The sequence below is a fragment of the Phyllobates terribilis genome, unplaced genomic scaffold (assembly GCF_046119375.1).
Source record: "Phyllobates terribilis strain yellow unplaced genomic scaffold, ASM4611937v1 Scaffold_7__3_contigs__length_470593459, whole genome shotgun sequence".
In the NCBI taxonomy this organism is placed as follows: Eukaryota; Metazoa; Chordata; class Amphibia; order Anura; family Dendrobatidae; genus Phyllobates; species Phyllobates terribilis.
The window spans coordinates 80,490,111-80,515,929 of record NW_027362767.1 but is presented as its reverse complement, the minus strand read 5'-3'; the positions used below and the strand labels follow the sequence as shown (position 1 = coordinate 80,515,929).

Here is a 25,819-nt window from a genome sequence, read left to right as displayed (position 1 = left end):
GGGGGGCGGGGTCACACAGATTAGCTAGACTGCCTGGCACCTGACACCTAGTCATGCAGTAATAATCTCCTGCAGATACTGACACTGATTGTATTGAACTGACAGCACACAGCCTAATAAGTGATGCATCCCTGAAATCAGGTTCTCTGTTCCTACCTCATGCTGTTCTCAGATTAAATAACAAAACCTTGCTACCAGATGATCTTTAAATGATGCAAAATTTTTAATAAAACCCAATTGCAAAAATTATTTTTAGCCCCAAATACATACATTTAAGAAAGAAGAAAAAAGTGCCTAAAAATGGACAACCTCTTTAAAAGATGACATGCTGCTTATTCTCTAATGCTACAAATTGTTACAGAGGGGAAACTTACCCACAGCTAAGACACAGGGCAGAACAGGTAAAATACTCATCAGGGAAGAAACAGCTATGTGCCATCTGGTCATCCGGGATTTCACCACTAAAGCGATCGCTCAGTGCCTGGGAAGCAACAATCAGTCACGTATCATTCATGTACACAATAGATTACGTGTAGACAAAGATTCAGCATGTACAGACATCATATAAGCAGTGATCTGCGACTGCAAAACAGCGGCCCCATCACACCGAAACAGAATATGCTTCCAATAAAAGAAAAAAACTCTTGATAGTAAAAATATACATAAAAAATATGAAAAGTAAAAAATGTAGAACGACCGAGGACATCTGCGATCTGAAAAATCCTGATCCTGGGAACTTTGACGAAAATGCTTCTCAGCATGCATGGAAAACTACTAATGTGACTACAAATTTTTTAAGGCACATATCTTCCCGTTTTTTAGGGCACATATCTTCCCGTTTTTCAGCACAGTTCGCTTGACGAATGCAACTTTTTGAGTAAATGGTTTTTTTCCAGCTATTTTCACGTTTTTCTCACCTATTTACCAGATTTAGAAGCCTTTAACCCCTTCCAAATGGTAATGTTAGTCACGACATGTTTTAGTTTTTAGAAAAGTATATAAAAAAAAAAATGCAAAAATATAATGTTTAGAGCGAAAATGTCAGCAGGATTTTGCTAAGTAAACTACAGGCAGTGTCAGGTTGGAGCTGTTGCACTGATTAATATGATACCTGAGGTGAAGAAATCTGTAGTGTGGTTCTTGTGTAACCAGTGTTTGCAGTGTTGAGTTAATGAGATGCTCGTGCTCTGGGGCCAGACTGTAGGCAGAGTCTTTCCTGGAGCATGAGCATCTCATTAACTCAAACTGCAAACACTGATTACACAAGAAGCGGTCACGGGTGTGTCAGATGTGACAGACAGTTGCCCTGCAGTTGGTTGCAGAAGATCTCTTCGTTTGGCATTACACACACCTTCTTAGATCTGTCTCACTCTAGGACCCTGCGGCTACCTCCCTCCTGCTAATTGACACCCAGGCCTGGGTGTTTAAATACTTTCTGTTTGCTACAGGGAGGTGTTGGTGATATTCACATGTTCCCTTGTGAAGGCTTGGAGCTATTGCAGTCTGCTTACTTCCCCTCAGGTGCTAGGAGGATGTATGTGTAATCTCTCTGAAGTCGGCACAAGCTAAGTTACTTTCCCTCGTGTTTGTCTCCCTTGTTGTCTTTAGTTATTAGTGGGGACTGACTAGTGCTCATCCCCCTTCCCTATCCGGGGCCAAGCTCTAGGGAAATATAGGGTTTAGGTTCCTGTGCGGCGATTGGTGAGGAACAAATATAGGGACGTTAGGGGAGACAGGGTGATATCAGGTCAGCCTAGAAGGTCTCCACACCCCCTTTTCCCTAGTGTCTGGGCTCCATTTCCCTCTTCCCTTCGTGTTGCACATAGTCTTTCCTACACCTTGAGTGACAGAACCACAAGATGGATTTCTTCACCTCCGGTATCATTTTAATCAGTGCAACAGCCCCAAACTGACACTCCCTGTAGTTTACTTAGCAAAATCCTTCTGACAGGTTCGCTTTAAAGGGGGTTGTCCCTTTTCAGGAAACTTTCTTGTACAAACTGTGGTAGTCATAAAAAAAAACAACAAAAAAACAAACAAACAAACAAAGTATTACTTACCCTTCCCAGATCCAGTGACGTTTTTTGTTGTTGCTGACTTGTCTCTGTCTGCAGCAGCACTAAAAGCACTTCAACAGTGCTGCAGCCAATCAATGAACTTGTGTAGTCTTCTCAAGTTAAGCCGCTGACCTCGCTTACTGGCTGCAGTGATGTCGACGTGACATCAGCGCTGCAGACAAACACACAACAGGCAGAGGCGGAGAGCAGTGCTAGATCCAGGGAGCAATTCTCAGGTTTTTTTTATAACAATATATCATACTTTTTTTTGCAGTCTTTAAATGAAGAATCAACTCAAAAGAGGTTATATTCATACAGTGCAGAATCACTGTGGATACTCAAGTATCCGCAAGGATGTCCTGTTAGGAGAGAAGGAATCGCCAACAGGGGTATCATCTTTTTATTATTCCATGTTTTTGGGGAATTTTTTTTTATATTCTTCACATGATATTTTTGTTGTGAATCTGCAACAAACTCAATAGTATTGTACTTTACTGTATATTAAATAGACCCTAGTTATGTCTATGGGGGAAAACTGGCCTTAAAAATCACAAGAAACACCGAAGGGAAACGGATTATGCTGTGGACTGAAAAAAATATATATGAAAAATGTATAACAACTGGGTGCGATCTGGGTATCAGACGGACAGAAATGAGTAAACGGTGACACCTAATGGTCAGTAAGCTTATTCCTCACGAAATATACAATATACCCTCCCGGCGGAGGTTGGTGCCCTAGATGTCCCAATCATGTCCCTGTACTTGGAGGGCCAATAGTAAGGATGGATCAATTATAACCATCACTGCCTGGTTTAACATCGATACTTGTTTTTAAAGTAAGGATTTTTTTTTCTTGTGCATGCGAGATAATTTTTGTGAATTGTCCCATGATTACTTAGTAAATTATAATTGTGAGCCTCGGACATCATGTAAAGGTAATACAATTTTATAAGATGCAAACACTTAAACTAAGTGCACTGTACGCCATTAACCCTATAAAAGCCAGGCCATTGTGGAAAAAGAAGATCATTTGCTGCATACATTTCACCTGACTGTAAATACTAATTGTATCTGTTACTGGGAAGGTCGACCCAACTGCAGAGACACGTATAGATTAATGGTGTTCGTATAACCGATAATGCATTACTATTGACAAGGGCTTCATGCATTATACATGGCACCTCATCTGGAAATGGACAGCCACAAACATTACAAAGTAAAACACATTGCTTCTGCGCTTTACAAGGGCGATGTCGTGATGGGCTTTACTCTCCTAGTTTTCTTTACATCTGATCATATTCTCGTCTTCCCCTCCCTGTGCAATTCACTGACTGTTACTGAACGCCGGCTGAGACCACTTATTACAAAGTGTGATCTTATTTCATATTCCTATGATAATTCATACAGGCGTAGCGCGTCCCAGAATGGACGCAACAACGCAATATTTCCATCTTACTCAGCATGGAAACATTTTTTTTTATTTATTTATTTTTTTTATATCCTATAAATTTAGATTTAAAGGGTTATGTTGCAGCCAGTCAGAAGTCATATCTGCTTTACTTTGTCCTTGCTATACAGTTGTGGCCAAAAGTATTAAGACTGACAAAAATTTTGCTTTTCACAAATTTCGCTGCTTCAGTGTTTTCAGAACTTTTAGTCAGATGGTTCTATGGCTACTGAAGAACAATTGTTTCTATGGCTACTGGAGAACAACTGTAAACATTTCAAAAAATTTTAAACTTTTGTTGACAAATACATCAAGTTTATGTAAACAATCAATATTTACAGAGATGACCCTTATTTTTTAAGACTTCTGCAATTCCCTGGAGGCTTATGGGACAAATCCTGACTGATGACCGCATATTCTTGTCTAATCAGTGCTTGGGAGTTTATCACAATTTCTGGGTCTTTGTTTGTCCATCCGGTTTTGGAGGATTTAGCACTGGTCCTCAATGGGATTGAGATAGGGAAGTTTCCTGGTCATGGTCCCAAAATATCATTGTTTTGTTCACCGAGCCACTTACTTAGTTATCAGTTTTGCCTTGTGACATGGTCTCCATCATGCTGGAAAAAGTATTGTACATCACCAAATTGCTCTGAACCATTCAAAGGTTATGGCTACAGCTCAGCCACCTAGTGTCAAAGGTGTTATCCGGTCTTGCGCTACAAGTCTGCAGTCCCTTGTGAATCTTCACATCACGCACACTGCAAGCAGTAAGGATTCTCCGATGCAGTCGCCGGGAAAAATGTTCATGTGACCAAAAGTATGCGATTTCCATACTCTCTGCCACATTCAGATTAGATGGGTGCAGCCTCACTCAATGCAAGTGCATTGAGCGAGGCTGGAAACAGTCTAGTCGGAATGTGGCCAGGAGTATGCAAATCACATACTTGCGGTCACATGCCCACCCGCATCAAGCGCCGGAAAATCCTCACAGCGCGCAGTGTGAGGATTCACAAGTCTGCAGTCACATAGAGTGATTGCAAACCTGTAGACTAAGGCTGTACAAACCCCTTTAAATTCTGGCTGGGGTGGCCCTTTGAAAAGCAAATGGTGGAGCGACGTCCTATTATTAATGTTCTTTTACAGACCCCCCTCCTGCAACTCCACCATTTCATTCACATCACCCCAAATCACACCCACATACTCCTACAAAATCCTAAGAGGTGCATTTTTACCCTGCTGTACACAATGTAATGTTAGCAACATAATAATCACTGGAAAGTCAAATAAAACTATAAAAAAGTATAAATATAATAAAGTAAAAGGGTGCATTTTAGATACTATTTGTTTGCCAAATGCTACAGATTAGGCAACTGCCGGATCAGAGCTAATAGCAGCTACCATTTCAGAACGGACCATCTACCAGTTGTATACTTACCTTTAAAGCCTTGTAGATGACCCCGGGGTGACGGGAGGAGCGTGTGGTGTTGTTCTCCAGCTGAAGCTCGATTGAACGTCTAAGTCCTGAGAAGTCAGTGGGTGGGTTGTAGGTACGAGTTCCCTTATAATGTATGGAGCTGAAGGCTTCTGGGAAACGACCGAGCTTACGGAAGCGATCCTGAATGACCTTCTCTGGGATTTCAGAGGCCTTTTCTACAAGAGGAACATTAAAAAGTAGTAAATTAAATATAATGTGTATGACAACTGTCAAGAGATAACCAACCCACCCAGATCTCCGCAAATAAGAACTCCCGTCATCATAACTGGTTTCAGAAGAAAGTCTAATGTATGTCATTTAGCTTTAATAGTTAGATACAAGTACTGAAGAAAAAAAAAAAAGAAATTCGGTATTTGCAGCTATATTAGAGGCAGTCACGGTCTATATGGTCTGTAGAGGCGATATGGAGGATAAGAGGTGATGTTATAGGACTCGTTCTTCGTTCGGAGACATCTGTGGTGTAATGCACGTCTAAGGTTTGGGGGCCTGATTAGGCATAAATCTGTACGACGAGGGGCTGGGTTCATGCCGCTCAGTACGATTACAAGATACAGTTGAGATTTAGTAAAATTGAAGCTAAATCATTTTATAAATCAGATCACATTTATAGAAAAAGAAAGGAAAGCGAGAAAAAAGGAAAGCGAGAAAAAAGGAAAGCGAGAAAAGAGAAAAAGACAAAGGAAAAAAAAGAGAAAAAGAAAAAAGGAAAAAGAAAAAGAAAAAGAAAAAGGAAAGAGAAAAGAAAGAGAAAAAGGAAAGAGAAAAGAAAAGAGAAAAGAAAAACAAAAAGGAAAGAGAAAAGAAAAAGGAAAGAGAAAAGAAAAAGGAAAGAGAAAAGAAAAAAGGAAAGAGAAAGAAAAAGGAATGAAAGAAAAAGAACAAAACCAAAACAAAGAAACCGAAAGAGTAAAAGTGAGCAAAGAAAGAAAAAAAATTAAAAAAAAGAAACGCCAACATTATTTTCCATTTTCGAACCAATACTGTGATACTGAAAAGAACAAACGGTAGGTTTTGATAATAAGGTACTGTACAACAAACCAGCTGCCATTTGTCCACCTTTTAGGGCTTTTTTTCTTCTTTTTTTTACTTAAAGAAGTTGTGCACTACTTTATATTACCCCCACCCACCCCCCCAATGTATCCCCCCGGGACCCCTAAGACTTTTTGTAAATACCTTGTGTTGCAGATAATGCCTGCGAGTGGCGCTATCCTTGGCCGCTCACAGGCATCACGTGACCCCGCGCTGACGTCACGACAAATGAGACGTGACTCAGCGCTGGGGTCCCTGCGGTGGCAGCTGGGTTGTGGGCGGGGTTACCCCCTGCGTCACACCCTGCATCCATCGCGCAATTTCACAATGAATAGGGAGAGGCAGAGGGCGCGGTGGATGCCGGATGTGACGTGGGGGGATAACCCTGCCCACAGCCTGGCATCCACCTGGAACACGGAAGACAAAGATCCCAGGCTGCTGCCAGCACTTGTTGTGACGTCAGCGGATGTCAGAGCCGGCTGCAGCCGGGGGTCACGTGATGCCTGTGAGCGGCCAGTGATAGCGCCACTCACAGGCATTATCTGCAACGTAAGGTAATTACAAAAATCCTTAGGGGCCCCGGGGGGATACATGTGGTGGGGGGTCAGGGTAATATAAAGTACTGGACAGCCCCTTTAAAGTACATGTATTTGGGACCTAAAATCATTTTTTGCAGTTGGGTTTCATTAAAAATATTGCACAGTTTGGATTTTACAGGCTGTTTATTTCCAGGCACATTCTACTTTGATGCGGTCTGTGGCCATAAATGATGGGCTGAATGATGGATTCTCAGTTAACTCGTTCAATAAACAGTGAAATACAGTGGCTATAGAAGCAAAATTTGTAATGAAAACCAGCAGCAAATATGATTTTTAGTCCCAATCACATGCATTTAAATGAAATACAGAAAAAATGTTTTTGAAGGTGGACAACCACTTTAAAAGGGGTCCAGAGAAAATGGTAAGAAAGGGAGAGGCCATTAGCTATTCATAAGAACATAGGTAAGGGAATCCAGACAATTTAGGTCCTATTTAGTAAAGAGGCACACATGGCCACTTCTGCCCGATCTGGGAGTAGAATTCTGGATGACAAGTCCGGTTTATCCAACCAAGCCCCCCCATATAGGCTCAAATATATGTATGGCATTTTTTTTTAGATATATTCTTTTCCCCTACCACAGTTCTGGAATGGTGGAAGACCGCGGTTTAAGTCAGGGGTTTACGGGCCTAGAAAAGAACTCAATTATAAATGGAGACTCTAGATTTATCCCGTTGCCCAACAGTCCCAAAATACAGCTCCTTGGGTCCGCTTTCATCTTTTCTGAATATACCTTATCTGTGTACCTTCTTCCAAAAACTACCAATACAAGGACATTCCCATAACATATGCATGAGATGGGCATCCTCGAGTTTGGCCCAATTCCCACCTTATATAAAAAGCCAGGTTACTATACAGTCTACAGAGCGAGAATAGATGTGATAGACGCTAGGACTCACTTGGAGACAACCTTGGAGTCATCTCCAGTACATCATCCCACGGATCCTCAGACACGGATCCAACGTCTGCCTACCATCTAGCCTTCGTCGTTATAGGGAACGTGGAGCTAATAACTTTTTACTTTCCGCTCCAATGAGATAAGTCTGGCTCAAAGAAGAGAAAGGGGGCTCAGGAGGACCTTCTATAACATCCGCATTTGTGAAGATAAATTTGGGGACTATGACGATTTGTATGCTGCAAGAACTAGGGGTCAGATTAAAAATAGCTTGAGACGCAACCCGGACAGGAGGAGAGGAGTCCTTAAACCACTCGTACTAAGCCAGACATCACGTAAGCAAATGTTCCTCCAAGACAGCGATGGTTACACTCATATAAAGCTATGCCGTCCTGATTAGTAATATAAGCCTTGATTGACAGGTAGGGTGTGAGAGTGTTGTAAGTTGTATGGCCTCAGCACATTAAGGGTGCAGAGGATGTCGAGCCATCTCCAAATTCTGAAGATGTGACAAAGAGACAAATGTTTGCAACACATTTTAGGCTGCAACAACAGCATGGTGGTCCTAGGGAACCAAATGTGGCCCTATGGCACGTACCCACTAAACAAAAATCTGCGCTAAACTCCCCTCGAGATTCTTTATTATTGGAAACTAAAGGTTTATAGTAAGGGGACAGACAGGTAATGATTCAAGGTAACATCACAGGTCAATGAATAACAAGTGACACAGACAGCCCAGAATGTGGAGACAACGTGACACCGGACAGGAAAGTCAGGTCCATGTAGAGATCCTACAAAGAATGACGACGCGCCTGTGTGTTACATGTGCCGATGATCACTAGTCACAGCTATTTTTTTTAAAGGGTGTGTATATAAATTGGAAAGGAGATGGAAGAGCTTCCTAGTTTCTTACACAGTAATAGGGTATGACCCACAGCCACAGAAACCAAGTAAAGATACTTTTTATTTATTTTTTAACTCCTAAGAGGGGGTTTCTGGGATTAAGGTATTGAAGACCTATCCTTAACACTAGAACTACTGATGGAGTCATTTTGACTCCTTTCGTTTTTTATTTCTCTTCTGTGACTACATTTTTCAGAATTCCGGCTTGAAACTCGGTGACTTTTCCTCAAATATGATGTGAAAAAAAGATTTTGTGAGAATAAATAATTTTGGTGAAAAATTTGCGCGTTTTTTTCAAAATTTACCAAGAACTACTGAAGGGAGTCATTTTGACTCCCTACTATATTTTGAGGTCCTTTTGTCACTAAATGTTGCTATAAAGTTTTGTGCATAATTTTTTCACTCTGTCTTATTTACCCTGATGTTCATATAGATGTAGTTCAATTTACATGTCAACTTTTCACATTTTCCTTGTGTTTTACCTGCTTGTATTACTGTGTAATGCTGAACAAAATAGCTTGTTTACTCTAGGCTCTTATCTTATGCTAATGAAGGGTGGTGTTTTTCTAAGGTCCTAGCAGGAGACAGTATTCTGGATAGTAACTTTACTTTCAGTTCAGCTGAAGAGACAAAGAGAACAGACGCAGACATACGAGCTCTGAAGACTCATACAGGTATGAATTGTTATGAAATAGTTTAGCTGTCTGTCAACTGATTCAGCCCACCTACTTTTGAAGGTGGCAGAACAGTTATTATTTCTTTTAGTTTTCATTTCATTTCTATTTTTCAGCAGGGAACTATATAGAATTATGGAATTTGTGAGGAATATGGAGAGAAGACGTTTGATAAAGCCTCAGGATATTCTGGCTACTTTGCAATCCATACCGGAGTATGAATCGGAATCCGAATTGCAGGAACATGTATTTGATTCTGACAGTGATGAAGATTTCATTCCTCAGAACATATCAAGTGAATCTGAAGACTCAGAAGGAACAAATCCAGAAGGTAAGTAGTTATGTGTATTTATTTGTTCTTCCACACACTGAGTTAGGGCCTGTGCACACTAGCAGAATTCTGGCTGAATAGCCATCTGGATATTCTTGCCGCAATACAGGCCGTACCTGCCCGCTCATGCCTGAAGCTCCGCTCCGAACCCCGGGCTGGAGCCGCTGTCAGGGACAGAGCAGCGCTTGCTTACGCGCGAGCACGGCTCCGTCCCAGACAGCGGCTCCAGCCCGGGGTTCGGAGCGGAGCTTCAGGTATGAAACTCCGCTCTGTACCTGAGCGGGCAGGTACGGGCCGGATTGTGGTGAGAATATCCGGTCGGATATTCCGCCGCTAATCCAGCCAGTGTGCACGGACCCTTACAAAACAAAAATTCTAAATATTCATCAACTTTTTTCCAGATATTCCAAGCACATCAACTGGGGATCGGGCTCATGCAGTTATGTTGCCTCGTGACCATCCTCCTGGTCGTGGACAGAAAAAATCAGCAAAACGTCCCAGAAATGAAAGAACAACAGATAACGATGGCGGCGAAGGTAATGCAACAACAAACACCAGAGAAGGCGAATCTGAAGGAATACTAGTTTCAGCGGATGGTATTCAATGGAAACCTGTTGAAATTGGAGAACACTTGCCTGGTAGGCGTGACAGCCAAAATATTCTTCGAGAAGCACCTGGCCCTACAGGATACGCCAGAAGAAATATCATTATCGATAGTCCTTTGAGCGCATGGCGTTTATTTTTTGATTCATATATATTGACACATATAAAGAACTGTACGCTTGCAGAAGCATGCAGGAACAATAATTTACAGTTTACTCTATCTGATGAGGAGCTAGATGCATTCATTGCGATATTCTATGCTCGTGGAATATCTGGCACGAACCGTCACTCGATTAGCAGTATTTGATGTAATGACTGGGGAATACCGTTTTGCAAAGCGACAATGTCTAGGGACCGCTTTGTTGAAATTATGAGGTTTCTCAGATTTGATGAGAAATCTACTCGATCGGAGAGACTGCAAACGGACAAGTTTGCTCTATTTTCTACTGTGTGGGACAGGTTTATTGAAAATTGTATTGCGTGTTACAAACCTGGCCCATACATAACGGTGGATGAGCAACTTTTCCCAAGCAAAACTAGGTGTCCATTCACGCAGTACATGCCTTCCAAACCAGATAAATATGGCCACAAATATTGGCTAGCTGTTGATAAGAGGAGCAAATATCTGGCAAATGGCTTCCCTTATCTAGGCAAAGATGACACACGCCGTGCTGAGGACCGTTTAGCTGACCATGTGGTAATGAAGTTATTGGACCCGTTTTTGAAAAAAGGTCGCAATGTTACAACCGATAATTATTTTACTTCAGTACAATTAGCTAAACAGCTAAAAAGCAAAGGAACAACCATCGTGGGAACACTGAACAAGATAAGGCGAGAAGTGCCTAAAGAAATAAAATCCATGAAAGAGGAATTGTACAACACTAAAGTGTTTAGAAATGAAGACAATTTTACACTTACAGTAGATCAAGGAAAGCCCAACAAAAATGTTGTCATTTTGAGTTCCGTCCATCCAGATGTTGTTGTTGCGTCTGATTCCGCTAAAAAAACTCCAGAAACGGTAAAGTTTTACAATGAAACAAAATATGGAGTAGATGTAGTGGATCAGATGGCACGAAAATATACCACACGAACATGCACAAGGAGATGGCCTGTTCATGCATTTGAAAATGCCTTAGACTTTGCGGGTATAAATGCATGGATAATATTCAAGGAGATTACCCACCAAAAAATGTCACGCAAGGCATTTTTGCAAACGCTTGTGAGAGAGTTGAGTGGTCCTTATGTCACAGATAGGGAAAAGGGTTCCACGTCCCAAGTTTCTACATGCTCAGAAGTGATGGTTCAAACAAAATTTTGCCAGATCAAAGAAAAGTGCAAGAAAAATAGATCTGTCGGAAATTGTAAGACTTGTGGTAAGTCTTTGTGTGGGCAATGTACTGCCATAAATCAAAGGCAATGCCTAAAATGCAAAACACCAAATGTTTAGAAGGTGAATTCTGCGCCATATTTTCATTTTTATGCTCCTCCACCTACATTTTCTCTGCTTTTTGTTCTTCAGTTGTTGTTTATATGTGTGCACTTGAATAAAAAAAAATGTTTGAAAAACGTCTATTATAATTATTGTTATTTTCTGTAGAAAAATAAGAAAAGCAGAAAAAAAACAATCAAAAGCATTACTGTTGGATCTCACAATAATAATACATTACAAAAAATATAATTATTAATAAATAACCACAAATGAAACTCTAAAAATAAACGAAAACAAGCAAGGAGTCAAAATGACTCCTTTCAGTAGTTCTAGGCGGGGTCACGAGTCCAGTAGTCCTAGTGTTAAAGATAATCTGTCAGCAGGTTTTCACCATGTAATTGGAAAGCAGCATGATGTAGGGACAGAGAGCCCGATTACAGCAATGTGTCACTTACTAGGCTGTGTTTTGCGGTTTCAATAAAATCAGTGTTTTATCAGCAGCAGATTATCATTACAGGACTAGGAGTCTCATGCCCCCTGGTCTTCCTTTTCTGTATTATCCCGCCCCCATCATTGCCAATCAGTGGTGTGGGCTGGGTTATACAGGGCTCAGCATTCTGAGCTCTGCTAGATCTGTAGCAGAGAAAACTGTGATTGTATCAAAATAACAGTATGTAGGCAAGCAAGTGTCACATCACTGGAATCAGGGTCTCTGGCCCTTCATCATGCTGCTTGCAGATGAACTAGCAAAAGCTGCTGACAGATTCCTTTTAAAATAATCAATATTGGATCTGTAGGGATCTGACACTAGGCACTGCAACTAATCAACACCAACAATAACCGGATGTAAACAAAGAATGGAGCCCCGTTCACTGTGTACTGTATTTTCTCATGTACTGTGGCTCAGCTCCTATTCATTTAGATAGGCATTGATCTGCAGTACCTGAGAACGGCCACTACACAGTGTATGGAGCTGCATTCACCGTTTACATCTAGCCATCGTCGGTGCTGAAAACTGACGATTGGTGGAGGTGGTGAAGTGATCCGGTATTGATGACCTACTTTAAGAATAGGTCATTAGTATCCAAAGTTTGGAAAACCCTTTTAGGCAAAATAAAAAAAAGCCTCTTACCTTGACCTATGCCATGTGTGCTACAAGTTTATGCAGATGCAAATATGTCATCATAAATATATTGTTGTGTTGAAAACTCCCTTTTAGACAGATCTTAGAATGAGATTGCTTAAGAATTCAATTTATTTTTGGACAAAATAACAGACGGCAGCAAACCCAGCACAGAAGTTATGGTTGGAAAACTGCCTTCCAACAATGCCACGCAATTATGGATCAAAATGTTTATAGTGGGAAAAAAAAGCACAAAAATCATATAAAAGACTGAATTACAGAATATAGGGGGTTGTTCGACCTTCCTCGTCCTTATGGCCCACAGTCTCTAGACTCTGCTCCATACACCGGAGCGGAAAGAGGGTCTTGCCTATGCGGACTGGAGCTGCCCATGTGTCATATGGACGGTTATTTACCCGAGTGGCCGCTATATGAAGTCCACCCTTGCAAGCTCGTACAAAGGCCATCTGAATAAGATTTGTCTTATTGAGACAAAATATTAAAAAGTAATGTTGGTTTTTACAGAAAACAATTTGTGCCATTTTTGAAGTAATATTTATGATAAGAACATAAAAATAAAAATCATTATTCTGGTTACAATTCTGACCACTAGAGCAGTTACAATGATTGCACACTTCTGATTTAATTTTTCACTTGTCGCTTTGCCGTATGACTGGGACAGAACCAGCAAAGTCGTCTCATCAATGAAAGGGAAGGCGAGTTTTGGAATCTTGGAGGCCCAATATCGCATTCACACATCTGGATGTCATTATCTGAGCACGGACAGTAGGGGTGCATGGACTGTCCGAGAGTCTCTTACTCGAACTTGACAGAGTCGTACATGTCTACGAGGCTGTCATATTCGGGTCGAGAGTTCTGTGGTGTGCTGAGTCCATGACACACGGATGTGCGAGTGCTGCAAGTGGATTCTTTAATTGTTCCCAATAGTCTGGGCTTATAGGTGATCATTCCTGCCCCGCTGATATGCTGCCCTTACATGAAACTGAAATGAACGATTATTGAAGGGATCCATACATTTAGTAAACAGGCCTTAAGTAAAAGATCAGGTTAGGTGACAACTTGGTTATATAAACTCCATGCTGATCTGCAGGACACGGCTGGGGCAGTGTGAGTGCCTGTGGGTGGGGGTAGGGTGGTCCAGTCCATGAACCCGAGGGAGCAAACACTTCGCCCACATGTAGTAAAAGGATATCAATGTCAGATCAGATGTCGGTAGAAAGTCTGATTTTACAGAACTACTGTACTATCCGCAGTTGTACTCAGATAAAACAAGCACCTGTTGGAGGACATGGACGCTACGTCATTATTCACACACTGGAGTAAACAAGCTGCTGTTATTTATTACTAACATACATCTATAATTAGTCACTTCCTTTACAGTCAGTTGTGAAACGTCATCAGATCACTTGTACAAAGAAAGCACATGATTAAATCATTAAAAATAAGGTCCTGTACTCCTCAGCCATGAAGGTATCCAACAATCTATTCAGTCATCACCACTACTGGGCACGGGCCGCTCAGTCCAGTGATTGGCTGCAGTGGTCACATGCACTGTAGTCAGGACGTCACCACTACAGTCTGTCAACAAACACTTGTGCTGTGTCAGAGAGGCAGGGCAGTCCTGAATTATTGCTAAAATATATATTTGCCAATAGATTTTTTTCTTTGGGAGGAGTTATTCCTTGACAACAGAGGAGTTAAAGGGGTTATCTGGGACCATTCATTTTTATTATTACGGGCCTAAGAACTAGCAGGCAAGTAGTTGCTAATTTACTGCCTGTTGTGCCCAGTGCCGATCTCTGCTGGCACAGAGCAGTCCCAGATCGCACCTGCATAGCGATTCAGCAGGTTCCACTGATGTCACGCTGACAAAGCAGCAGCTTCTCTTCCGATCTGTTGACATGGCGTGTCTGCCGACATCATGCTGATTGACAGCTGGCTCCCCACTGCCTAACTGCAGGGAGCCAGCAGTCAATTAGCATGACGTCAGCAGTCACACTCTGTCAACAGAGCAGCCCAGAAGAAGAAGAGCTGCTCTGTTGATGTGGAGCAGCTGAATCTCTGGCAGGAGCGGTCCGTGCACACTCACTGGGTAGAACAGGAAGGTAGTTACCTCTGTTAGCAACTACCTGCCTGTTTTTTGTTTGTTTGTTTTTTTACTATGGGCCTAAACACTAACAATAGTTCTGAAAAAAAACCTTTAAACCTCCAAGTTAGTTTGTTTTGCCTCTAAGCCAGCATTTCCCAGCCTACAAACCTGGTCATGGGTATCCCATAAGTTAGCAGCAGGAAGACATGTCACGTTAAAGCTATGTTCCCATGGTGCATATTTGGTGCGTTTTTGATGCTGTTCAGCAACATTTCTGCACCAACTGATTAATTTATGTTACTTGCTCTTTTTTATTGCGTTTAGTACATTTTTATATGCATTTTTGTCTTTTTGAGGTCATGTCTTAAACAAACCTAATTTGTTTTGGAAAAGTTTTGTTTCTTAGTTTTAATAAAACTTCATTGATAGAGTTAAGTGCGAATTACATGTGTTTTATATCTGTGGATTTTCCACACGTCATTCAAGTCTATGGGGAAAGTCCGCAAATAAAGTGTCTAAAATGCACATAAATGACCTACACCAGGCGGATTGTTCATGTATTGTACGATTAGCAAATCTTTGTGGATCTACTTTATCGCATTAAAAATTACCAAGTAATAATGATGACCACGATGGTGACCCAGCCCAGACGCAAGGTGGGCACGATGGTGACCCAGCCCACACGCAAGGTGAGCATGATGGTGACCCAGCCCAGACGCAAGGTGAGCACGATGGTGACCCAGCCCAGACGCAAGGTGAGCACGATGGTGACCCAGCCCAGAATTAAGGTGAGCACGATGGTGACCCAGCCCAGAATTAAGGTGAGAACGATGGTGACCCAGCCCAGCTGTAAGGTGAGCACGATGGTGACCTATCCCAGACCTAAGGTGAGCATGACGGTGACCTAGGCCAGACCTAAGGTGAGCACGATGGTGACCTATCCCAGACCTAAGGTGAGCACAATGGTGACCTATCCCAGACCTAAGGTGAGAACGATGGTGACCTAGGCCAGACCTAAGGTGAGCACGATGGTGACCTAGGCCAGACCTAAAGTGACCATTCTATAAAATGAGCAAAGCTGCAGATGATTCAGTGATTACAGTACTTTATCTGGGGTAGAATTACTACTTACCTGATCCCAATAGTTTGGTGTGTACAGTTTCATGAAAGATGATGACTCCAGGTCCCAAAGTGGATAGTGGTACGTCTAATCCACAGCGCGCAGTGGTGGCTTTCAGTTCTTTAGTAAAATGTTTCAAGTAGGCTTCAGAGGCGTCACCGAGGAACTTGAATAGATCATTGTGCAAACGGTCTGCGTGAGTCCTATAGATCACTAGATCTGAAATTGCTAAGACTTTAAGGAGCAACCGAGTCCTCTGACTCAGGTTGACCGTAGCTCCGAGAAGTCCTTCCGTGTCGATGACCACAACTTTATGGACAGGATCAAACGCTGCCCAAACACCAACTGTGCAAGACTCCTGAGCAGGAGAAGTTTTGAAAACTTCACGTCCGTAGAAAAACGTGTGATTAAGAGTGTGAGATTTACCATCGCCGGTATTTCCGAAAATTGAGACAACTTTTACCAAATCTTCAGGGCTGCAATCCAGTTTTCCCAAGAAGTCATCTTCATTTTCCACCTATAGTTTCAAAAAGATTAAGAAAAGGGGTCACAAGCAGTAATAACCAATCAGAATGCTACTTTAATTTTCCAAACAATTTCAGAAAAATTAGAAGAGAATTTGTATCAGTTGCTATGGGCCATTCATCGACTTTTGTTCGTTTTTGTTTCATCTTCTACCCTCAAATGTTTTTAAAATTCTGATTTACTCATCTGATACAGTAATAGAGGTGGGAGACCCAAAGTTCAAGATACCCCTCTAATAGGAAAAGTTGACATGAGCTGAAGAACGAAGCTCTCACCTTGCCTGACCCTGGACATATTTGCATTACATGGGTGTCCCATGGATTTTAATAGGCACCACAAGACCTTCTCACCCTCCTTGAAAACCACTGATAATGGAGGTTTCCAGCAACATACACATCAGAGATCATCTTATCACCAGATCTTTCAAGTAAAATGGGTGGAAAATCTGTGAGATTCACCTTGGTAAACTTTTAATGCCAGATGCTCTTATTACGAACTTGAGAGGTGCTAGGGATGTGGCATCTGTCAGTCACTTGTCAAGTCTTGTGCATGGCCAGCAGGTATCGGGCACCCGTATAAAGGATTTAGTTAAAATTACGATTTTATTTTATTCTAAGGGAAATTTTCAGGTGACTCAGGCTGCCCAAACCACGAGCACCATGAATCAGACCCTGGGCGCACAATTGCTGACAGGTGTGGGTTTTGCTGAAACCCTCAGGCGTTTCAGAGAGAAGTTACTTTTAAGATCCACACACCGCTCTAGTTGATTGACAGGTCTCTCCTATGTATTTACAAAAGAGAGATCTGACAATCACCTGGAACGATGTGGTGAAAAGCTGGTCGGGGACAGCACCAGACTGGTCCAATCTCTCCCTATGAACCCTGGCCGGATCTTCAAACAACAGCCCCGATTCATCACAGCTTTTGTAAAAAAGCTCTTTCAAGAGAGTGTTGAGCAAAAATTTTGCGATTTTTTTGGTGTTTTAAAGCCATTTTTGCCCAGTTTAGACAAAAGTGGGCAGATCTGGGACCCCCATTAAACAAATTGATGACAAGCAGTGGCATCCCTTATGCCACAAGTCTTACTCCAGTCCTTACGGGATTCATAATGTATCGGGAGCCTCGCACTCCATTCCACCCCCTCATCAAAACTAATGTGAACAACGCCAGTCTTGATGAATCGGGGCCTATGTCTTTTTCCAAAACACTAGAGGAAAATACACATGAGACAATGGAGCCTCCATGGCAGATCAGTACAAAACACCATACAAAGGCGCACAGCAGGTGCCATGCTGGAAACCAGATGGATGGCGCCGCTGGTAAACAGCATGCCAGGGATCCGGCATTTACTATATTATACTTGTTCTCCTCTCTTGACTGAATCGCAAAACTTAAGTGTGAAAAAAGCCTAAGGTCTCGTGTACATATTCTGTTTACCGCATTTTTGGGGGAAATCGTGGCAAATAAAAAAAGAACTGGGAATGCATTGTGTGAGCATCACCTAAGGAGTGGTGCAATTTTATCCAGTCTGGTATAATACATTGTAACAAACTTTCAGTGAGATATCTGTACTTTCTGGTGCAGCTGGATTTAGCTTACAGAGCATTGTCTATAGCCTGGATACAATGTATCCACTTCTAGGCTGGGAGCAGGACTGCAGATCTCTTAAAAAGTTAAGGAATGAAACAACATAAAGTTACAAAACTTCATCTATATCACAATTAGTGGGACCGTGGACCCGTGTTGTCTCCCACTTCCCTCAATGGTCTGTAGTTGGAGAACAAAAGAAAGCAGTGGGCACGTGATCCCGTGTGCACGTCGCTACTGGAGCGGTCACTTAAGGAGTGCACAGTACTAGGATTCGGCATGTTACATTATCAAATTCTATAAAATGTACCTTTAGGCTTAAAACCAGAAAACCTCCATTCAAAAAATACAAAAAACAAAACTTCCCAATTGCGTGTGTATTTTAGAAGCAGTAGAAATGGGGGGGATTCCGCTGAACTTTCCCTAGCACATAAACCTAAGGGAACTTCCTCAGTCCTATTTAAATTTTAAAGGGGTTGCCATATGTTAGAAAAGTTTTCCTACAAGCTGCATCAGTAGTAAAAACAACCCAAAGAAACTCTGTTTGACGCATCCTCCCCAGGTCCAGTGCTGAGTGTCTGCTGCTCCTGTTACTATTGATGTCAGCAGCGCTGCAGCCAATCTCTGAGCTCCGAAGATATGCCGATGTAGAAGAGCACGAGTCACTGAGCTCACTAACAGAAATCAGGAACAGCAGTGGTGGAGACTCAGCGCTTTATCTGGTGAGGGTGAATAAAGGACAGTTGTTTTTTTTTTTTACCAACTATGGTGATTTGTGGCTTTTTTTTTGCAATTTATACGTAAGCCTACAAAAATTGCAATTGCTTATACAGGAATTTGCATGGGAAAAAAAAAAAGATTAAGTTCAGACAAGCGATGAACTTTGTGGACATGACTGACCCTGTGAGCTCTGCACAAAGCAGACGGTGCAAGGACTGCCTGCTATTTACAAGCACTAGTCTGGTTTGTATATTGGACCAGAATAGTGGGTGCTGCGGGTCCGCGTGCAAATTTAGCCCATCGTGCACTGTAAGTGTGCGCTCCGTAACGCTCACAGTGAGAGGAGACTCCTGCGCACTGCATGATTAGTGACTGTTCACACACAGAGCCGTTTAGGGCGGATCCAATCTTAATAAATACCTTTATCTGCAATCTACTTATCACGGTGGAGCACGGAGGAGTTATTAAGCCCCAGAGCCTGCACACATAACAACCAAACAATAACTGTGCTGTACCTGGGGGACATCTCACCAATGTGTTTAATATCGCCATTCATCATAAATAAATACAAGTGCAACACTACAGGGGTTTTCTGTGATTTCCTGCTAATCGCCTATACTTAGGATCACTCCGATTTGTGGCCTATCCGAGAAATAGAAAGCAGAATCTGAGCTGAAGGTTTGGGTTCCTTCATTACTTTCTTCATGTCAGGTTCAATAGCCCAGTTACCTGAATAAATAAAAGTCACTTATTACAAGGGTGGTCCGATTGGTCGTCTGGAGGCTACGTCCCCCGACTCAACATGCCTTTCCCCTCATATCTTCTGTCCGGGGAGAGTCAGACAATGCCATACACCGCAATCTTCGGCTGTGCAACCTCGCTCATGGAAAAAGATGCCATATACGGTATTTGTTCTACCCCCAATATTCACTGGCTTTAAAATTATTCTGAAACGCCAGTGTCAAGTGGCACGAATGAACAAATATCACTTACTGGGTGAATGATTTTTTCCCTATGGAGACTGTATGAGTATGAAGGACCTGTCCGCACTCAGTACTCCGCTCTTCAGTGATCACATCTAGTGCCACCCTAAGTAATCTGGGGGTCTCATAATGCCCACCGGCTGTCTCTTTCAGACCGTGACACCCTCATCTGTATCGAGTTAGAAATAATGAAGCTTATATGTATGCATGGTACCTCTGCTGGAACATGTAGCATCAAGCACAGGAAGCATATCTTTAGGCATGTGACATCGCAGCTCATGAGATCATCCCATGACGGCACCGAGGGCGGAATCCTATATAAGTGAGGGTGCAGATAAAATTACTAATTTCTTTCCAAATCATGCCTAAATTGGTGTGTGAATGCCCATTTGATCTGATTGAAATTTCTTTTATCCGCTGAAAAATGTGTTTGTTAAACGCAACGATTGCAGAGTGTGAACAGATACCTGAAGGACACTCCATCATCTGTAAGATTGGTCAGTAGTCTGTGCGTGTAAATACAGCTGAACAAGTGCAGACTCCAGGTGGGTTCACTTCCAGGGGTCCACGGCTCAGTGGTTTCCGTGAAGTGCTGGGGTCCTATGATTTAATCTAATCCAGGGCAACATCTACATCAGGGAGGTCAAACTCAAAACACACAGAGGGCCAAAATGAAAAACTTGGACAAAGTTACGGGCCAACCAGTATACAGTATAATGGGCCCCGACACAGTCCTCCATACAGTATAATGGGCCCCGACACAGTCCTCCATACAGTATAATGGGCCCCGACACAGTCCTCCATACAGTATAATGGGCCCCGACACAGTCCTCCATACAGAATAATGGGCCCCGACACAGTCCTCCATACAGAATAATGGCCCCACATAGTCCTCCATACAGAATAATGGGCCCCCACACAGTCCTCTATATATATATATATATATATATATATATATATATATATATATATATATATATATATACACACACACATACACACACATACATACATACATATATATATATAATCGTCTTATCCCGTCCGTCCGTCTGTCTTGGAAATCCCGCGTCGCTCATGGGTCCGGCAGCGGCCAATCAGCGCCGCGGGATTTCTGAAAAAAGATGGCGGCCGTTAGCGGCTCATCTGCGGGACGGAGCTCAGCGGCGATGCAGCCGGGAGATGACCGGCGCGAGGCGCTCATCTCCCGGCCGGTACCAGCAGAAGGACCTCGACCGCCGGACCCATCTGCGGGACGGAGATGCAGCCGGGAGATGACCGGCGCGAGGCGCTCATCTCCCGGCCGGTAGCAGCGGAAGGACCGCCGGCGTCGCTGACCTCCATGCGGAAGGGAGGACCGGGGAGCGGCGCTGCAGGTCGGGATACTTCTGCTGCGAGCAGTCGCTCATCTCCCGGCTTCTCGCAGTGAAAGTAGCCGCACAGGCAGCGGCGCTCCCCGGTCCTCACCAATACGATTCGCTGATTGGTCGCGGTCTCCGCACCCGACCAATCAGTGATCTTGGGGCAAAATTTAAACAACGCTGTGCTGATTGGTCGCGGCCGCTGCCCGCGACTAATCACCGATTTTGCCGCCACATTTAAATAGCGGCCGCGACCAATCACCCATTTGTGCGCCACATTTAAACACTGCTGCGCTGATTGGTCGCGGACGCCAGACGCGACATTGGCGCAAAATTTAAACAACGCTCTGCTGATTGGTCGCGTCTGGCGTCTGCGACCAATCAGCCACATTGGCGCCAAATTTAATCAACGCTCTGCTGATTGATCGGGGACGCCAGACGCGACCAATCAGCAATTTTGGTGCCAAATTTAAACAACGCTCTGCTGATTGGTCGCGACCGCCGGCCGCAACCAATCAGCATTATTGGCGCCAAATTTAAACCCCGCTCTGCTGATGGGTCGCGTTCGCTGGCCGCAACCAATCAGCATTATTGGCGCCAATTTTAAACCACGCTCTGCTGATTAGTCGCGACCGCCGGCCGTGACCAATCTGCGATATAGGCGCCAAATTTTAACACCACTTTGCTGATTGCGCCCGGTCGGCCGCATACATATTCTAGAATACCCGATGCATTAGAATCGGGCCACCATCTAGTACAGAATAATGGGCCCCCATACAGTCCTCCATACAGAATAATGGGCCCCACATAGTCCTCCATACAGAATAATGGGTTCCACATAGGGGTGGCAGTTCTGGTGTAGCGGGTCAAATTACCCTGAAGGCCAGAGTTTGACATGTACGATCTACATGGAGATCACTGCCTTTTCTCCACTTTTCTGGAGCGATTTCCTCCTTTAGGCTATGTGCCCACGATACAGAAATGCTGCATATTTTTTACGCTTCTCCCTGGCATGAAAAACGCATGCGTTTTTTACATGCGTTTTTCCTGCCAGGTAGAAGCGTAAGTGAAGCGTCTTTGCATGCATTTCTGCATGCGGGTTATCAAGCGCTTTTCCAAGCGATTTTAGCATCACTTGGAAAAGTGCTTGACAACTTGTTCACACTATATAAATCCATGCAACCGGCATGGATTTATAGTAGTGTGACCAAGTTAGTTAGAAAAAAAAAAAATAAGAATGGTAAAAAATAAAGTTTATACTCACCGTCCGTTGCCCTCCTGGTGTTTTGTCTGCTCCGTCCGATGTGTTGGGCAGCTCACGGTGGTGTGAAGGATCTGCAGTGACGTCATTGAGCCATGTGATGGGTCACATGACTCAGTGACGTCATGGCAGGTCCTTCACAACAGCGGGAGCATTGCAAGACACCGGACGGACAACGGAAGATGAGTATAAACTTTATTTTTTATTTTAAATTCTTTTTTTCACAGTTTCTATGGTACCCAGGTCTGGATGAGAGTCTCCTCTTCTCCAGACCCGGGTACCATCCGCACATAGAAACGCATAATATCCGTGTATACAAATGTACTGACAAGGATATTATGCGTTTCAATGCAAGTCAATGGCGGCGATTACGCTGCGTGTCCGCAAAATTAATGGACATGCTGCGGATTTTTGAGCGAAGCATAAATGCTGCGGAAAAATCCGCAACATGGGAATTGACATTGCGGCTTGTCATTGGGGACCATGGGGGGGGGGGGCGGATTACCAAGCATTTATCTATTTGAGCCTTACGCGCTATACTTTTTGCGCCACTTTTTTTACTTTTCTAAGTCTTTTCCGATTTTTCCTCAACAACTTAGCTTATCCACATAAATTAGACAGATTAATGAAATGTGAATATTACCAAATAAATCATTTTTTTAGTCCTTGCCTGGAGTTAGGTTTTTGGCAGAGTTTTCAACTTGTCTAAAAATAAATGTAAAAAAAAATGACAACTATGCAACTTTTTACATTGTTGGCAACTTTTGGTACTAAACGGTTAAACGCAAAATTAAAAGGGCATCTTTTATTGTGCACCAAATCAAAACACGTGAGCCATTTTGAAGAATTTGGTGCAAAAAAATCAGTACAATAAGACAAAAAAAAAAAAGTCACCAATGAATTACAAATGATGAATCGCCCCACAAGTCTTCTCCCTTTCTTGAGCAGCTCATGACAATGTACACTAATTTCCTCCCACAACCAAAAAAAGTACCTAAAAGATAGCATCAAGTAGTGTTGGCCAAAACTGGGAAATTAAGACTTTTAGCCCATTGGGGACAGAACGTGATTGTAAACTGTGTACTGCGCTACAGCATAGGATGCTGATAGAAAAGTAGGAAGATATAAAGATATAAATACCTGAATTTGCTCAGTTTCATCCACAAGTAGGAAACTGATCACCTTCTCGGTCATCTTCTTCCGGGTCTCGTCATCCACTTTTGGACATTCTGGAGGTTGGGGGCTCTTTGTAGTTTGGTAAAAGGTGACTTGATGCTTCCGCTTGTTCCCTCCGGAGTGAGTCCGCTTCTGACAGTCTGCACAGAGATCAATTTTGCAGGAGAGACACCTTACGGCCGCCCGAGGTCTCGCTCCTGCGGTGCTGCCATTGTTTGCCCCCTTGCACGAGGAGCAATGGGGGACGTAGCCCGGTGGGATCCGAGTCCGCTCGTGGCTCTGGAGTCTCTCCTGCTGATGCAGAACCTCCTCGCACCACTGGCACTGCAACGTCTTACACTCATCACACTCAAACGCGGCTTCTTCGCTTCCAGAACATGCAAAATTTTCCTGGCACATCAAAGCCGTCATGATCGTTTTGTCACCCGCCGGGCCCTGGCTACTCATCTTCTATCTAAAAAAACTAAAAGCCAAAAAGGTCCTTCTAAACGGTAAAGGCTATGGATAAAATTACAGCAATGTTGTTCTAAAGGAAAACTAATAAAAATATTATTTCCTAAGGCTTGAAATGAGGCGCAGTGCATTGAATTCCCATTATAATTCAATCAAGGCGACTCCAAAATTACCCCGTATTCAGGAAGGTCTATGGAGACACGTCATTATCAAGTGGTCAGAAAATCTGAGATGCCTCCCGGGGTGCAGACCACCATATGTACTGTATGGTAGGCGAGGAGGAAAAAAAAACTTCTCTATATCCTACTGGCATGTAGCAAAAACAGATCTGGTAAATAGAAGTGTGCCAAATCTTTGTCCCTTGAGATGCCACTGCCTGGCGTCAGGACGGGTCACCGATTGGCTATGCCACCGTGACCATAAAGAACAATAGTCATCCGCCCTGACCCGACTATCCAGCGTAAACAGGGAGAGATGCAAAATAAACTGAAGGATAACAATATAAAAACTAGTGTATTATTACTATTGTGCCCGGGGAATCGACAGGGGTCGTCCTCAGTCACGCCGGATCGACAGGGGTCGTCCTCAGTCACGCCGGATCGACAGGGGTCGTCTTCAGTCACGCCGGATCGACAGGGGTCGTCCTCAGTCACGCCGGATCGACAGGGGTCGTCCTCAGTCACGCCGGATCGACAGGGGTCGTCCTCAGTCACGCCGGATCGACAGGGGTCGTCCTCAGTCACGCCGGATCGACAGGGGTCGTCCTCAGTCACGCCGGATCGACAGGGGTCGTCCTCAGTCACGCCGGATCGACAGGGGTCGTCCTCAGTCACGCCGGATCGACAGGGGTCGTCCTCAGTCACGCCGGATCGACAGGGGTCGTCCTCAGTCACGCGGTATCGATAGGGATCGTCCTCAGTCACGCGGTATCGATAGGGATCGTCCTCAGTCACGCGGTATCGATACAGATCACTCGGTAACAGTAGGGATCGTCTTGTGGCTCGATGTTCGCAGCGGGAATGGTTTGCTCTCCCTGATCCGATCAGTGATCTGCCGCAGATCTGTAGGGATCTTCTGGGATCAGCAGTCCTCTCAGGGTCCCGCTCTGGCTCCTCAGCCCTCGGTGCTCCCGGGTGACAGCCTCCTGTCCCCGCCGTATACTGTGATGTCCGGGCTCAGTCCTGTCCGGTCACTGCGGGTTGGGCTGGATGTGACGCAGGACTCCGGTACCGGAGCGCAGGTCGGAGGCTCCGGGCGGACACCTCAGCCACCTATTGTTTACACCACACGCCGGCATCCGGCAGTGACTCAGGGATCACACGGCAGCTCCTCCCGGGCCCCGGAGCGCTCCACAGACGGGACCCACGGTGTCCACCGGGAGCAGCGGAGAGTGTGCAGATAACGGGGACTACTCCGCTCCCGGCTCCGCTCCCCACCGTCTCCTGATACGGTCCTGCCTAGAATGGAGTTGCTCCCGGTAGGAGTGATGACGTAGGAGTCACGTGTAAGCAGTGGTCACATGACTTTACTGCAATTTCCGCACTGGGCCTGCGGGACGGAGCTGTATGGTCACCGTGTAGTAAACAGTGTGTTGTACGGGGCCGGGACTGCGAGGGTTAACACGGGGGATTATGGGAAATGGATGGCGGAGTACAAGTGACTGCAGCCCCCGACATCACGCACAGCTCAGGCTACCCAGAGCCCCCACTAGGACAGCAGCGATTACAGGACGATTTCTGCCTGTATGCCCCGCCCATTTATACAGGACACGCCTCCAGCGTACAGACTTAGAATCATGGGGAGCAAAGATGTCCCCTTCATCCAAGTACAGACCACCATGGACACCGCAACCCCAAAGAAATCTAGCCTCCAAACCAGGCCCCCAAATAAATGTAGAGCCCTACTCCCAATAGAAATGGGACCCTCAGATCAGACCTCAC

The 25,819-nt window shown here is 44.0% G+C and overlaps 1 protein-coding gene across 1 annotated transcript in view; it reads right to left on the bottom strand.

Moving 5' to 3' along the window:
* ZFYVE1 (zinc finger FYVE-type containing 1) overlaps positions 1-25,386 on the bottom strand; it is a 33,946-nt gene extending 8,560 nt beyond the window's left edge. Inside the window, exons 1-4 of the mRNA XM_073638874.1 lie at positions 23,391-25,386; positions 15,826-16,330; positions 4,940-5,154; positions 375-481 (exon numbers count right to left, since the gene is read on the bottom strand). Of these exons, the coding sequence (XP_073494975.1) occupies positions 375-481; positions 4,940-5,154; positions 15,826-16,330; positions 23,391-23,873 (1,310 nt within the window). The 5' untranslated portion in view covers positions 23,874-25,386. The remainder of the gene's footprint in view (positions 1-374; positions 482-4,939; positions 5,155-15,825; positions 16,331-23,390) is intronic.
* Positions 25,387-25,819: the final 433 nt, after the last annotated feature.